A 13,834-nucleotide genomic window follows, 5' to 3' on the forward strand; every position below is an offset into this window, starting at 1 on the left:
ACAAATGCAGCTCCCCACTCTAACTGCTAGTTCTCATATCCATCCCAGAGCCAAGGCAAGAACTCAGGAATCCTGGCTTCCAGCCCCCTTGTTCTACCCCACCAGGCCTGACTCCCCTCCCAGAGCCCGAGAGAGAATGCAGGAGCCCTGGCTCCCAGCCTCTCCTACTCAAGTCACCCCATTGCTATGCTAAGACACCCTTGGTTCCCCAGACCCAGGAATTGGGAGGAAGGGACTGGGATTTGGGGTGGGGGGCAGCTTGAGTGTTAGGTCTCTGAGTGAATTTGCTCTGTGCCATTTCCTCGTATTGTCTTCGCCTGTGCTGAGGGGCCAGGGCCGGGGGGAAGGCACGGAGGTGGGAATATGATGGGAGGAGGAAATAGACTGTTTGTTTTGGACCCCGATCCCAAGTTTGACGAGATTAAGACACACTGGTCTGGGGGGGCAGGGGAGCAATGGGATAGCTCAAACACATTCAGCTCAGTGCCAAGTGAGGGGTCCCCATGTAACTGGCCGTCCTGCCCCAGAGGTGGCCAAATCTCAGCACTGGGAGAGGGGTCCCTGTGTAACCCGCCACCTCGCCCCAGAGGAGGCTGCATCTCAGCACCAGGCAAGGGGTCCCCGTGTAACCAGCTGTCCTGCCCCAGAAGTGGTCGCATCTCAGTGTCAGGCAAGGGATTCCCGTGTAACCAGCTGCCCCATCCCAAAGGTGGCCAGGTTGAGGGGTCCCTGTGTAACCAGCCACCTCACCCCCTAAGATGGCTGTACCTCAGCACTGGGCGGGGGGCCCTTGTATAACTGGCAACCCCACGCTAGAGATGGCTACATCTCAGTAGCAGAAAGGCGTCCCTGGATGTTTCTGGACACAAAGCCTTTTGTGGTACAGCAACAAATGCAGGAAAAGCTCAGTGGGGAGGGAGGGTGGGGTTCCCCAGGCAGTGACATCATTCACTGCGGGGGGAGGAAGACAGCCTAGCAGCGTCGTGGGTTGGGGCACATTTAAAAGGCAGCTTGAGCAGCCCAGCTTCATTTGAAGCCATTCCCTGTGCCCAGGGCTGCACCCGCTGCCACCTTCCTCTCCGCATTGGTCTGCTGAACCCACATTTGTATGTACCAGCAGCACCAGGGCTCCCAGCCCCCACCAGCAGCAGAATCACTGTAGTTCCAGGACTTGTTGGCACCAGCCTGTGGCCATTCTGTGGCGCTGTGGGACTGCGGAGCTCCCTGACTTGCAGTGTCAGCCCCTTGCTAAGCAGGTGGCATGCTGCAGAACTGGGCCCTGATAACGGGAACTGAGCACCAGGACTTCTGGGTTCTAGCCCTAGCTGTGATGTTGGGTCAGTCCCATTCTGCTGTTCCTCAGTTTCCTTTCTCACATCAGACTGTCAGCTTTTTGGGTCAGGGATTTTCTTTCAGTGTGTGTCTGGGCAGAGTCCTGCCTGAAGGAGCCATTCTCCCTAGATTAGCTATTCAGATTTTCCTGGTGGCTGCCTGTGTGGATGGTGTGGGGAAGTGGGTTTCCAAGTCCCTCTCTCTTATTGGTTTAACGAGGGGAGGGAAGAGGGAATTGGTTGTTACAGGAACCAACACAGAACTGGAGAGTCTGGCCAGTGGGCTGGAGAATGGAGACCCCGGTGACTGGTAGGGTTCCCAGGGGTCCGGTTTTGAACCGGACAGCCTGGTATTTGAGCTTTCTGTCCAGGAAACAAATTGAGAAAATACCGGACATATAAATGTCTGGTATTTTCTAATTAAGTAAGTTTTAATATTATCATGAGTATCAGTACGCAACTACGCAGTAGAGAGGAGGGAGGTGAGGCCAGGGCCAGGGCTAGGGCCGGGGCCGGGGCCGGGGCGGGATGGAATCCCTGGGGCCAGATTTGCTCTTGCGCCCCGCCAGGGCCATGCACAGGATGGGCAGCACCCCGGGATCTGCGTGCACCCGGGCCAGTCCCGCCGGCCAGTTCCTCCTCCACTCCCCTCCCAGACAGCCCCGCTCCCCACTGGCCGGTTCCCCACAGGCCAGCCCCACTCCCCCCTGGCCAGCCCCACTCCCCCAAACCCTCTCCCGGCCAGCCCCACTCCTCACCGGCCACTTCCCCCCCGGCCAGCCCCAATCCCCCCAACCCTCTCCTGGCCAGCCCTGCTCCCTTTGATCCCCTCCCAGCCAGCCCTGCTCCCCCCAATCTCTTCCTGGCCATCCCTGCTTCCCACCGGCCGTTCCCCCACCCTGATCTCCTCCGACCAGCCCTGCTCCCCCCAACCTCCTCCTGGCCAGCCCCGCTCCTTTCCCGGCCAGTCCTCCCCCCAATCTGAGATCAAGTGTGTCTGGTATTTTTTTTAAATCATCTGGTACCCCTAGTGACTGGTGACCCCAGCCCAGACAGTAGAGAGAGGACCCCAATGACCTATCCAGCTGGTTCCAGCCCATGAGGACAAAGGACAGATGAGGGGAAAGAGAGACAGAAAAGAGAGGGGCCAGGGCAAGCTTGTTTACCAGGACAGAAGACATCGACAGCCATAGGACGGTTTGGGGCAGCCACCCCAGGCCCTGTGCCACCCCAGGCCCTGTGCCTTTGGGGTCTCTGTAGTGACCGCCAAAAACATCCTATAGACAAGACCCATGGCATTACATGGTGCCTGGGGCCTGAACAGGGGTGGGGCAGGGCCTGCAGCGGGTGGGGGCCCTGGAAATTAGGACAGCCATGGGGTTTGGGGGCAGGGAATATCAGAGGCCCAGATAGGAAGTGCTCAGGGCGCAGGATAGGAGGGGGAACAGAGCACCCAGAGCCCACCTGGCTTCAGGGAAGACTCAAACATGCTGGCTGTGTCTAGACTGAAAAGTTTTTCTGCAAAATCAGATGATTTTGCGGAAAAACTTGCCAGCTGTCTACACTGGCTGCTTGAATTTCCGGAAAAGCACTGACAATCTAATGTAAAATCATCAATACTTTTCCGGAAATACTATGCTGCTCCCGTTCGGGCAAAAGTCTTTTTCCGAAAGACTTTTGCCCAAAAGGGCCAGTGTAGACAGCATAGTAGTGTTTTCCGAAAAAAAAGCCCCGATCACGAAAATGGCGATCGGGGCTTTTTTGCGGAAAACCGTGTCTAGATTGGCCACGGACGTTTTTCCGCAAAAAGTGCTTTTGCGGAAAAGCATCCTGCCAATCTAGACGTGCTTTTCCGAAAATGCTTTTAACGGAAAACTTTTCTGTTAAAAGCATTTTCGGAAATTCGTGCCAGTCTAGACGTAGCCGCTGTGCTGAGGGAGGCCAGGCCTACCAACCCTGACAGTTTCTATGCTGTGTTCAGACGCTAAATAAACCCTCCTGTTTTATAGCTGAGAGTCGTTTTGGTCTGGAGAACAGGGCTGCATTATTCCCTCTGGGAGTGCAGGCTCAAGGGTCCAGGACAAGTGCACTCCCTGAGGGGGCCCACAACAGAAACAGGCATGCTGGGGGCTCAGAGAGGTGCAGTCCAAGGAGTTAAGGGGCTTAACTCCCAAAAGAGAGTGGCCCCTGAGAAGAGGCTGTCGCAGGGAAGGGGGTTCCCCCAGAGGCTGCACAGGGTCAAGCATGGGCACAAATCTGCAACAGACAGGCTACCAATAATCTCCAGGACTGATAAGGTAGCAGGAGAGGCTCAAGGATTGATAATGCTGGAAGGGAGCCAGGGATGCTAAGCAGGGCCCAGGAAACCCTTCTGCCAGGGAAAAGGCGGGTATCCAGTTCCCCACCCAGAGCCAGGCCGCTCCCTCCCACAGCCAGGAAGAGAACCCAGGAGTCCTGGCTCCCAGCCCCTCCCCGACCCAACCTCCAGCTCTGCTCTAACCCACCACCCCTCACTCCCCTCCCAGAGTGGGCGGGGGACCCTGCCTCCATCCCAGCCCAGGGTGGGCCTAGGTTGCCCCTCCCATCCCATGCTCCCCCCACCGGAAGTGGCAGGAATTCCCAGCCCCACGTGACCCTATCTGGAATGTGGTGTCGTCATCGAGGGGGTCCATTAAAAAGTTTTTGGGGGCAGGTGGGGGAGGGGGAACTTTTCCGGGAAGTTCGGAGCTGGCTGGATCCGGAAGCTCTAGGACTCTTCCCTGCGAGCCAGGGACCCTCCCAGCGGGGCAAGACAGGAGGCGGTGGGACCCCCCGCCGGGATTCCCCCTCGGGGTTAGGTAAGTAGCGGGTCCCTCCTCCCCGCAGGTATTCCCCCACGTGACCAGAGACACCCCCTCCTCGCACCTCTCCTCCCCCCGGGCACCCACGGGGGGGGGGAACCGGAGCAGGCTGGAGTAAGACCCCCACACCCGTGGGAATCCTTCCCAAAACCAGGGCTATGAGGCCAGGTGCGAGTTACATCATCCCCCCCCCTCCCCCGCGGCTACCAGGGCTGCCCCACACCCCTCCCAGAGCTGGGGAGAGAACCCAGGAGTCCTGATTTCTCGCTCTTCCCCCTCTAACCTCTCTACACCACTCCCCCCACAGGTCCCCGAGATGTCCGGTCCCACCTGGCTCCCCCCCAAGCGGGCAAGTTCTTCGGGGTCTCCCGGCGTCTCAGTCTCTGCTCCGGCGCTTTGCAAACCCCAGAAGAAACATGCCACGGGCCCTGCATCCCCCCGGTTGGCCCCCCAGGAACAGAACGGGGAAGGCATGAGTGGGACGGGCTACCAGCCAGAGGGCCCCGGTAAATACCTCCCCCTCCCCCCATGCCCGATGGGTCTGATCCAGGTGAGGGCAGTGGATGCCTGCCTGGGTTGCAAGGGAGCAAATCAGAGCAGAGGGGCTGGAAGCTCACACTCCTGGACTCTCCCCCCAGCTCAGGGAGGAGAGTGGGGGCTGATGGTTAGAGCAGGGGGACTGAGAGCCAGCACAGAGCAGGAGGGGTCTGACTCCTTTTTCCCTCTCTAGGCAGCCTCTCCCCCCATCATCAGGATCCCAGGGGGCCGGCCCCCCTGCTTTCTAGCTTTGGCCCCCTGGCTGGCTCCCAGCATCATCACCCATCTGTCTCTGGGGCCAAGGATGAGCGAGGCCTGGGGGCACCGTGGGGGGCTGCCCTGTCTGCTGCACGAGGATACCACATCCAGGTAGGAGGTGGAACAGGAGGGAGGATGGGCCAGAACATGGAGTCCTTGTAAAGGCAGGACTCAGGGTGAATTTCCTTATGTGCATGGCATTGGAAGGGCATCCCCCCAGCCCGGAGCACCCCTCAAAACCTCTCCTAGCCCTCAGGGATTTGAGGTAGTAGAGGAAGTGGGAGTAAAAGCTCTCCCATAGGGTGACAGCACAGTATCCTTGAAGGCTTAATTTTCCCATAATTAATCTGCCTTTGTCATAGGGGGCACAGGAGAAAGTGCCTTCCTGATCCTGCCCATCTCATGCCCTAGAGCATAATGCCCGATTTTTGTTAACTTGTGGAACTGCCTGCCACTAGGTCAGCAGCTGCACTCTGTGATTCCATCTTGCAAGTCTGGACTGTACCATACAGCCCCCCTATCTCTACACTCTAATCTGCTGTCTGTTTCCTTAGGGATCTGCCCTAGATCCAGGACCCCACCGCCCTTCCAGCATTGACGCCCAAATAGATTCACTCACCCATATGCTGGCAGATATGGAGAGCACCGGCCCCCAGCGCCAGGGAGAGAGGCAGGTAAACAGCCAGGAGGCTTTGGGGCGGTGGTTTCATTGGCACAGACTTTCCCACCAATGAAATGTCAGCCCTATGATCACTTCTTTCCAAGTACCTTCTTGCCCCTCTCCTTGCCATCATATGGCAACACCAGTGCCCAGCATCTCCAGAACCACTGGATCCAGACTCCACATGATGCCATTGGAAAGCAAAGACCCAGAACTTCCAGGTGGTATCAGCTACCCATTTCTCCTTCCCCCAGTTCTCCAGGTATTAGCCACTGGAAATTACTTTCCAACCTACATCCTGCGGTAAGGGAAATCAGGATGGTACACAGGAGTCACATTGGGCCTCTTTTAGTGCCTGATTTCTCCTGAACCATTGGGCATAGAGATGTCATGTGCTGCTGGAAAGCTAAAAATCCAAGCTTGCTAATGGAGTATGCCACAAGCTTTCAGCTTCGACGGTTTGTGCAATATTGATGGTTTTATGGGACCATTGTTGATGTAGCCAAAGTTGAGCGTTAACTTGCAGTCTTGGTGGGTTCCTTGGGGAATGGTGGCTCTTTTGATGTGTTGAGGGTTGGGGTGGGGAGCATTTTGGGGTGAGGTGGATTTGTAGGCTAGGGAGTCATTAGATATCCCCCCAAGTACAGCAGGGATCCCCAAATCCTCACCTATCTGCTTCCAGATGTCTGTTTCATCTTCTCCTTTCGTCTCCAGAACTTCGACTCTGTCCCGTATCCATCAGCAACTGCCCCCCCACAACCTGGCGCCCACAAAATGCCCAGCCCTTACAAGCCAGGCTCCTTTGCCCCACCCTGTGCCTCCAAGAGCTCATCATATGGGCCGTTGCCCCAACCTGCCACCTCAATGGCTCCCTCCGGGCCAGCTCCCCCATATGGGGCTGGCTATCCATGGATGCTGCCTGGGCAGAAGCTGTATCCACAGCCTATGCCTGCATCCTACACCACGGCCTCCACATCAGCTGGGCCAGCCTTCAACATCCAGGTCAAAGTTGCCCAGCCAGTGTTAGGCTATGGTCAGCCGAGACGCCGGGCTGAGCAGGCTTATGCACCCCCATCACCCGGAGCTGGCCGTGGGGCCCAGTACGGCTCAGAGCCAGGTGGCAGGGGGGTGGAGGGCTGGTATCTGGAGCCTGGGGGCTATGGCAAGAGGCTGGGTGAGGGGGAATGCTATGAGGCAGGAGGGCTGGCGAAGCCAGGAGAGGCATCCGGGACTCAGTACCAAGCTGCTGTGGGGACTCCAGGAAAGGAAGAGATGGCGGTGTCAGCAAAGGTGCCCCCTGGTGACAGAGGAGGATACCAGCACCAGGTAATGTGAGAGTAAATGGGCCCCAGGGGCATGAGGGGCAGCCACACATGTAGGTCCTCTGGGACAGGAGTGGGGGGCTGGTGGGTTAGAGCAGGAGAGCCTGGGAGCCGGGATTCGTGGGTTCTGTCCTGCTAGGGATCATCCCAGCTCCTGTAGGGTGCTAGGGTGGGGGTGGGGAATCAGTGTATGCGAAGCCTCCAGCCAAGGTTTCCTCCTCTGTCCCAGACCCCCCTGAGACGCCCGGAGGAGGAGCTGGATAGACTGACCAGGAAGTTGGTGCATGACATGAACCACCCACCGGCAGGGGAGTACTTCGGTGAGCAAGCTGGAGAGTTGGAGAGTTGTGGGGTGGGTCACTTGGGGAGGGAGGAGGCAAGGGAAGGAGGAGGCTGCTAGAGGAGCTGAGAGCCATGTGTGACCCTCCCCCCCCAGGTCGCTGTGCCCGCTGCGGGGAGAACGTGGTGGGGGATGGGACGGGCTGTGTGGCCATGGACCAAGTATTCCACGTGCACTGCTTCACCTGTGCCACCTGCCATGCCCGCCTGCGGGGCCAGCCCTTCTACGCCATAGAGCGGCGTGCCTACTGCGAGGCCTGCTACGTGGTGAGTGCCAGGCCAAGACACCTGGGTTATCTCCCCGGCTTTGGGAGGGGAGGGGGGTCTGGTTGGTTGAGTTGGGTGCGGGGGCTGAATCCTGCCCCAAGTCTGTTCTGTCCCTACTGGCCACACAGGGACAAGGATTCTCTGTGTTGGCACCTGGCTGGTCGGGCCCATTGCTTCCCTCACTTCCCAGGTGACGCTGGAGAAATGCTCCATGTGCTCCAAGCCCATCATGGACCGGATCCTGCGGGCCATGGGCAAAGCCTATCACCCCCAGTGCTTCACCTGTGTCGTCTGCCACCACTGCCTGGACGGCGTGCCCTTCACCGTGGATGCCACCAGCCAGGTGCACTGCATCGAGGACTTCCATCGGTATGGCCCCTAGCCCCTGCTCCACCGGCACCCTCACCCACTCCCCACAGCCCTGCTGGTGCCCCTCATTTCTGACTCGCAGCCCCTCACTCCCTCCCCATAGCTGCTTCCCCCCCAGCCTTGCTAGTGCCCTTCACTCCTGAAGCCCCTACCAGTCTAACCCTGGGCTCCCCTGATCTCTGCCACTCTGTGCACTGTAGGAAGTTCGCCCCCCGCTGCTCTGTGTGTGGAAATGCCATCATGCCGGAGCCTGGGCAGGAGGAGACGGTCAGGATCGTCGCTCTAGATCGCAGCTTCCACATTGGGTGCTACAAGTGTGAGGTGGGGGCTGAACTCAGATGCCTGGGTTCTCTCTCTAGCTCTGGGATGGGGATCGGGGGAATGGGGGGAAATGTGGGAGCCAGGACGCTTGGGTTCTAATGGACTCTCTTCCCCAGGAGTGCGGACTGCTGCTGTCATCAGAGGGCGAGGGCCGAGGCTGCTACCCCCTGGATGGGCATGTCCTGTGCAAGGCCTGCAGCGCCCGGCGCATCCAGGAGCTTTCGGCGAAGGTCACCACGGACTGCTGAGCCTCGGGGGCCTGGCTGCCCCACCGCTCACTGCTGCTTCCACGTGTCCCTGCCCTGCCTCATGTCTCCCCAGTTCCTGACCTGGGCTATGTCAACATCTAGATATTTGGGGATCCCACTGAACCCTGCTTCTTCCATCATTTGCGGGGGCAGAACCTTCATTCCTGCTGCCCCCTATTCCTTTGCTGTCTATTCACCCCTCCATGCCCCCTTTGTCTCTTTACCTGGGGGGCCCCAGCCCACTTGCACCCCCACAATCCCTGCTCTGCCCACAGCTGTTAATTTGGGTTCCTTCTGCTCCAGCCCCACCTCCAGCTTGAGCTAACTGTGCCTCCCCGATTCCTGGGCCCCTAATGCCAACCAGGCTGGGATTGGCGGGGGGGACAGCATCAGGGCGGTTACATTGCTGTGATATGGGGTGGCTGGCTCTCTGGAGACCTCCATCCCAATTGGTACAAAGAGGGGTGGGGCTTTGTAGCAGCGGAGGGAACCAGCCATCTCCTTTTCCCCCTCCCACATTTCTCCCAGGCCACTCACAGCCCTTCTTGGTCCCACCTCCAGTTGTCTACTTCTCTGGCCCCTCCCAATTTCCTCTCTTGCCACTTTCCCTTTGCCCCTTCCCCATGGGTTGTCATTTCTCCTGGCCCTGCTCCCTTCTTGCTGTGCCCTGGGGGGGGGGGGGGGGGGATCAAACAGGATTGTCCCTTCAGGGTGTGTCCTGCACCAGCCTTCCTCTACCAGCTGAGGTGTATCCAATTATAATGGGGAGGGGAGTTGCCAGTATTTCTAGAAGGGGTCAATTGCCTCTTCAATCGGCAAGTCTCCCCAGTACAGTATTTCTCATGGGGGTGATTTTTCCCAACTCCAGGGGTTTCTCCCCTCAAATGCTATGTCACGGTTTCTTTGAGGGACACGGGGGCTGCACTTCTCCTGGAAAAGCCGATACCTCACTTATTTTGGGGAGGGCCCTTCACACCCTGAGCTGGTCTCATGGGCCGAGTGGAGGGCAGATGATACTACACCATTAACAACCCCCAGCTGGTGTTACAGGTGACATCAGGATGTGTGGGTTCTCTCCCTGGCTCTCAGAGGGGAGCAGTGGAATAGTGGTTAGAGTGGGAAGGGCTGCAAGCCAGGACTCTTGGGCTGGAGGAGAAGGTTCCTTCATCACCACTAATTTCTAATGCATGCTTCTCTGCCTCCCTCCTCTGTAAACTTCCCTCTCCCTTTCAGAGGGGGGGCCCCCGCTGGATTAAAGATTTTTTTTTCACTCCTGGCAACAAAGTGGTCATGTGTGCTGCCTTCCTTTGTTCAGAGGTGTTACTGGGGTTCCCTTTGCAGCTCTGGGAGCTGGTGGGTTAGAGCAGGTGGGGTGGGAGCCAGGACTCCTGGATCTTCTCCCTGGCTCTGGCAGATGTGTGGGGGTTGTCTCTTGCTGTGGGAGGAAGCTATAGCTGGGGGCAGCCAGGCACTATAACAGACCGTTAGTTGGTAGGTGTAAGGGTCCATGTAGAGACCAGCAACTCACTGTGCTTGTGTTTACAGTTGCACTAGGGAAGGTTCCAAGGCCCAGATGTGTGTGGTCTGGTCTGACCTGTACCTCCTAGGCTAGAGTCCTGCCCTGAAATCTTCCCTCCCACAGGTCTTCGAAGACAATGTCCCGTCTCAATGTACAAATCACCAGCGGGTTCATTTCAGTCAAAAACTGATACCTTCTGTCTCCCCTGAATTAGCCCAGCTTGGATGTCCCGCTGTTGGCTCCCCTGGGATGTTTTTTCACTCAACCAGGGAGTCTTTTATTACAAATCTTTGGGATCAACTCACTCCTTAATCTTAAGCTATAAATCACTGATGATCTTTTGAGTCTGTCCTGGATTTTTTTAATACTCCACAAGGCTCTTTTCCATCTCCAATTTAGCCCCTTTCTCCATTAATTGTGGGCATTAGAGCCACCTCTCTGCTACCGCTCCACATGCTCCAGTTGATCTGTCCCAGGAGCACATTCACATTTTTAGCCACAGCCTAGCACTAGCAGCTCCTCCTTCAGCTGCTCCTCCATCACAACACCCAAATCTCAGGGCCCCTGATTCCCAGGATAAAAGACCCTAACCTGTATCTTTAGAGCCCTATGAGCTGCAGCTATCCACTTTATATCCATTCTATTTGCAACCATGGATGTGGATATCTGTAGCTCACTTTTGCGGAGGTGGATACAAGTTTTGTATCTGCACAGGGCTCTGAGTATCTTTGTTCCTAGATGTCTGTCTGCCGTAGTACATTTAAAGACAAACTCATTGTCCTTAATTCTGTGAGCCATGGAAGTTGTTGCATATCTTTTGCTTCCCTTACCAATGTTCTACAATTCCTCCCTTTTGTTTTATATTGATCTGTCCTTTTTTCCATGCATTACAGGCTCCTCTTTATAGCTGCCTTCCTTTTCCCCTTCAAACTGGGTCAGGTTTTTTGTAATGTAGCTGGCTTCTTTCCCCTCCAGTGTGGCCCATAGCAAAGCTTTCTTAAACAACCCCCAAGTTGTAGTTGTGGTTTTTCTGATCCATTCAGATTCCTTCCTGGCTGATTTGGTGACTCATGGATTTCTACTTTGGGAAACAGCCCTTGTGAAGCACTGCAGGCACAGCTGTGTAGGAATGTTGGTTTGGATTGCGTTCTCTTAGTTGCAGTGAAGTCATGAAAGTGCGCACTTTCAGCTGCTACTCATTTTCACAAATGGGATTTGGCTTCTTTTTGGCCAGCCGGCCATAAGAGACTTTCCCTATGGTGGCTGTCTTGCTTGTCACATCTCTCATGGGGAATTGTTCGAGCATGGAGAGCGTGAGACCTCAAACTGGTGGCATGCCGCTCAGTGACCCCCAACTGTGCCCATGCTGGCGTGTTTGGGGGTGATTTGCTGGGATGATTGCATATACCAACAAATGAAGCCCCAGCACTCCCATTCTGATTCCATTGCTTTCCTTGCCCCTCCTCCCCCCGACTTGTTCACCATGACTGAGGGGGAACAAGGAGGGGACCTCCTCACACAATCCACCATGCCTGTGGCTGCCCCTCAAGCCAGCTCCCAATACTCCCCTTCACCTGTCCTCCCCATCCTCTCTTCTTCTCATCCTTCCTCCCTCCCACCTTTGGACCTTCTGCTTCTCCACCGCCCCTCGCCAGCAGCGCATTGGCTGGGCTGCCCCCTTCTGCTCTCTCCGGGAGGGGGGAGATGTATAATAGGCAGGGCTAGGGGGGATGGGTCACACACAAGTTCTGTTGCTTTCCAGCTTAGTGTCTGGTGGTTTGGTTTTGGGGGAAGCCTCAGCACCATGGGATACCTACTTTTCATCCTGCTCCTCCTCGCCAGCACTGCATTGCACCCTGGGAGCCCCATGCCTGCCAGAGCCCCCCATCCCCGTCTCCCCCACCTGGGGAGCCAGGTAAGCTTAAGGAGGTCTGGTCAGGGGGAGAGAATTTGCGGGAGCTGCAGGGACTGGGGGTCCTGCAGTGATTGAGAAGGGATGGAGTGGAATGGTGCTGGAGGTTAGGGGATGCTATGTAATTTGGGGGGCCTTGGGTGGCTACATAGAAACTAGAGTGCTCCACTGGGTGGTCGGGGTGCTGCATAGATTAGGGGGTGCCTCAGATATCATGGAGGAGCTGTAATAAACTGAGGGGTCCTGGGGAAGGCAAGGGGTATAACAGGGGTGCACCCCACAAGAGTTTGGGGGACCTATGTAGATTGAGCATTAAAAGTGCATTGGGGGCTGTGGAAAAAATGGGGGTGCCCCTGGTGTGTGACAAATTGGGGGTGGCAGGATTTGCATGAGGATTGCTCGAGGCTCTGCAGGAATTGGGGTGCTCTAGAGGTGACTGGGGGTCTGCATAGATTAGGGTGTCCTGGTGAGCTATAGAGATTGGGGAGGTAGACTGAGGTGCCACGGGGCACTAGAGAACGTGGGAGGCTCCAGGTAGACTGAGGGCCAATGCATTGCAGGGGCTGCCATGGCAGTATACAAGGGCCATGCAAAAATTGCAGGTGCCTGAGGGGGTAGTTTGTGGTGGCTGCATAGACTGAGATTGTGAGTGCCACAGAGAGGAGGCACTGAAGGCAGAGACCCTAAAGAGGGGAGGCTGATGACCAAGGAGGGTGGTCAGATGGGGACCTTCTGTTTCCTAATCAGGATGGACCCTAAGAGGAGTCATGGGGTGGGCCGAGCAGTTTACCTTTCCCCCACTTCTCCCAGGTACCCTCCAGATGTATCCCAACCCAGCTCCCTTATTCCTCTCTTCTCCACTCCAGCCCGGAACTAGCACCGGCTACAAAGCTGGGATCTGGAAGGGAGGGCTCTGGGAGTTGTTTTGGGGTCTCCCAGTCAGGTACGAGATGAATTCAGCTTAATTCAGGGCTTACACAAAGGGGAAGGGTGTTGGATAGAGGTGGGAGTTGGGGACTGGGAGCCAGGACACCTGGGTTCTCGCCCCGGCTATGGCAGGAGAGGAGGGGCTGGTGGTCAGAGTGAGGGGGGAGGGGCTGTGTTCTCTCTGTGGAGGGAATTTGGGTGACTCTTGGTCTCCCCCACCCCTTCCAGGCACTGTCCAGGACCCTGGTGCTAAGAGCCGTCTCTGGACTCCTCCGTGCTGAGCTGCCCCCGCAAGATGTGGCCACTCCTTGGCACCCACCCCCCACATCTCCCCGGGAGCGCAAGACTGGCTGCAAGAGCTTCTACTGGAAAACCCTTACCTCCTGCTAGTTCTGTCCCTGGGAGTCCCAGCCTCCTACCCTCTGACCTTGGGGGTCTCTATCATCCCCATGTTGGGTCTCTTCAACTTTCATAATCCGTTCCCAAAGATGACAATAAAATAGCAGTTTGTGCTGACCTTCAGCCATCGTCTCTGGGGTCCCATCTGTTCCTGCCAATGGGTAGCTGTGGGGAGAACTCAGGAATCTGGGACTCCCATGCCCTCTGCTCTAACCACCAGCTTCCACCCCACTCCCGGAGCTGGAGAGAGAACCCAATTCTTGGAGGGGAATGGGGTCAAGTAGGTAGTCAGGGGCATGGGCTGGGAGCCAGGACTCCTGGGTTTTCTCCCTGTCTTTGGGAGGAGAGTGGAGTCTCACACAGCCACTTATGACCCCAGCTTTGTTCTCTTTCCCCACTAGAGGATGACCCCTCTCTGCCCCCCCATTTCAGTACTCTTAGTGCTGGTGCTAGGAGGGTTAATGGTGCTCATCCCAAACTTCCTGCTGCTAACTATGAAACATGATGAGTTTTTCCTTAATTGCTCCCAGCGGGGGAGAGGAGGGAGGGGAAAAGAGGAGGGATGAAGTCACAGCCTCCCCGCA

At 56.8% G+C, this 13,834-nt stretch overlaps 1 protein-coding gene across 3 annotated transcripts; it reads left to right on the plus strand.

Annotated features, from left to right (window-relative positions):
* The first annotated feature begins 3,953 nt into the window (after positions 1 to 3,953).
* LOC102447536 (thyroid receptor-interacting protein 6-like) lies at positions 3,954 to 13,373 on the plus strand. 3 transcript variants are annotated; one of them, XM_075907738.1, is made up of 11 exons: positions 3,954 to 4,168; positions 4,479 to 4,677; positions 4,902 to 5,077; positions 5,521 to 5,640; positions 6,342 to 6,953; positions 7,179 to 7,269; positions 7,386 to 7,555; positions 7,746 to 7,924; positions 8,125 to 8,245; positions 8,362 to 11,927; positions 13,080 to 13,373. In XM_075907738.1, exons 2-10 carry the CDS (start codon positions 4,488 to 4,490, stop codon positions 8,491 to 8,493), a joined length of 1,791 nt encoding a protein of 596 aa, XP_075763853.1. In that variant the 5' UTR covers positions 3,954 to 4,168; positions 4,479 to 4,487; the 3' UTR covers positions 8,494 to 11,927; positions 13,080 to 13,373. The 3 variants fall into 3 exon arrangements, with proteins under 3 accessions (XP_075763853.1, XP_075763852.1, XP_006112196.2); XM_075907737.1 differs by lacking the exon at positions 4,479 to 4,677 and having other exon boundaries at positions 3,955 to 4,168; XM_006112134.3 differs by lacking the exons at positions 3,954 to 4,168; positions 4,479 to 4,677; positions 4,902 to 5,077; positions 5,521 to 5,640 and adding an exon at positions 5,647 to 5,889.
* Positions 13,374 to 13,834: the final 461 nt, after the last annotated feature.

Source organism: Pelodiscus sinensis, chromosome 24 (genome assembly GCF_049634645.1).
Source record: "Pelodiscus sinensis isolate JC-2024 chromosome 24, ASM4963464v1, whole genome shotgun sequence".
NCBI lineage: Eukaryota > Metazoa > Chordata > Testudines > Trionychidae > Pelodiscus > Pelodiscus sinensis.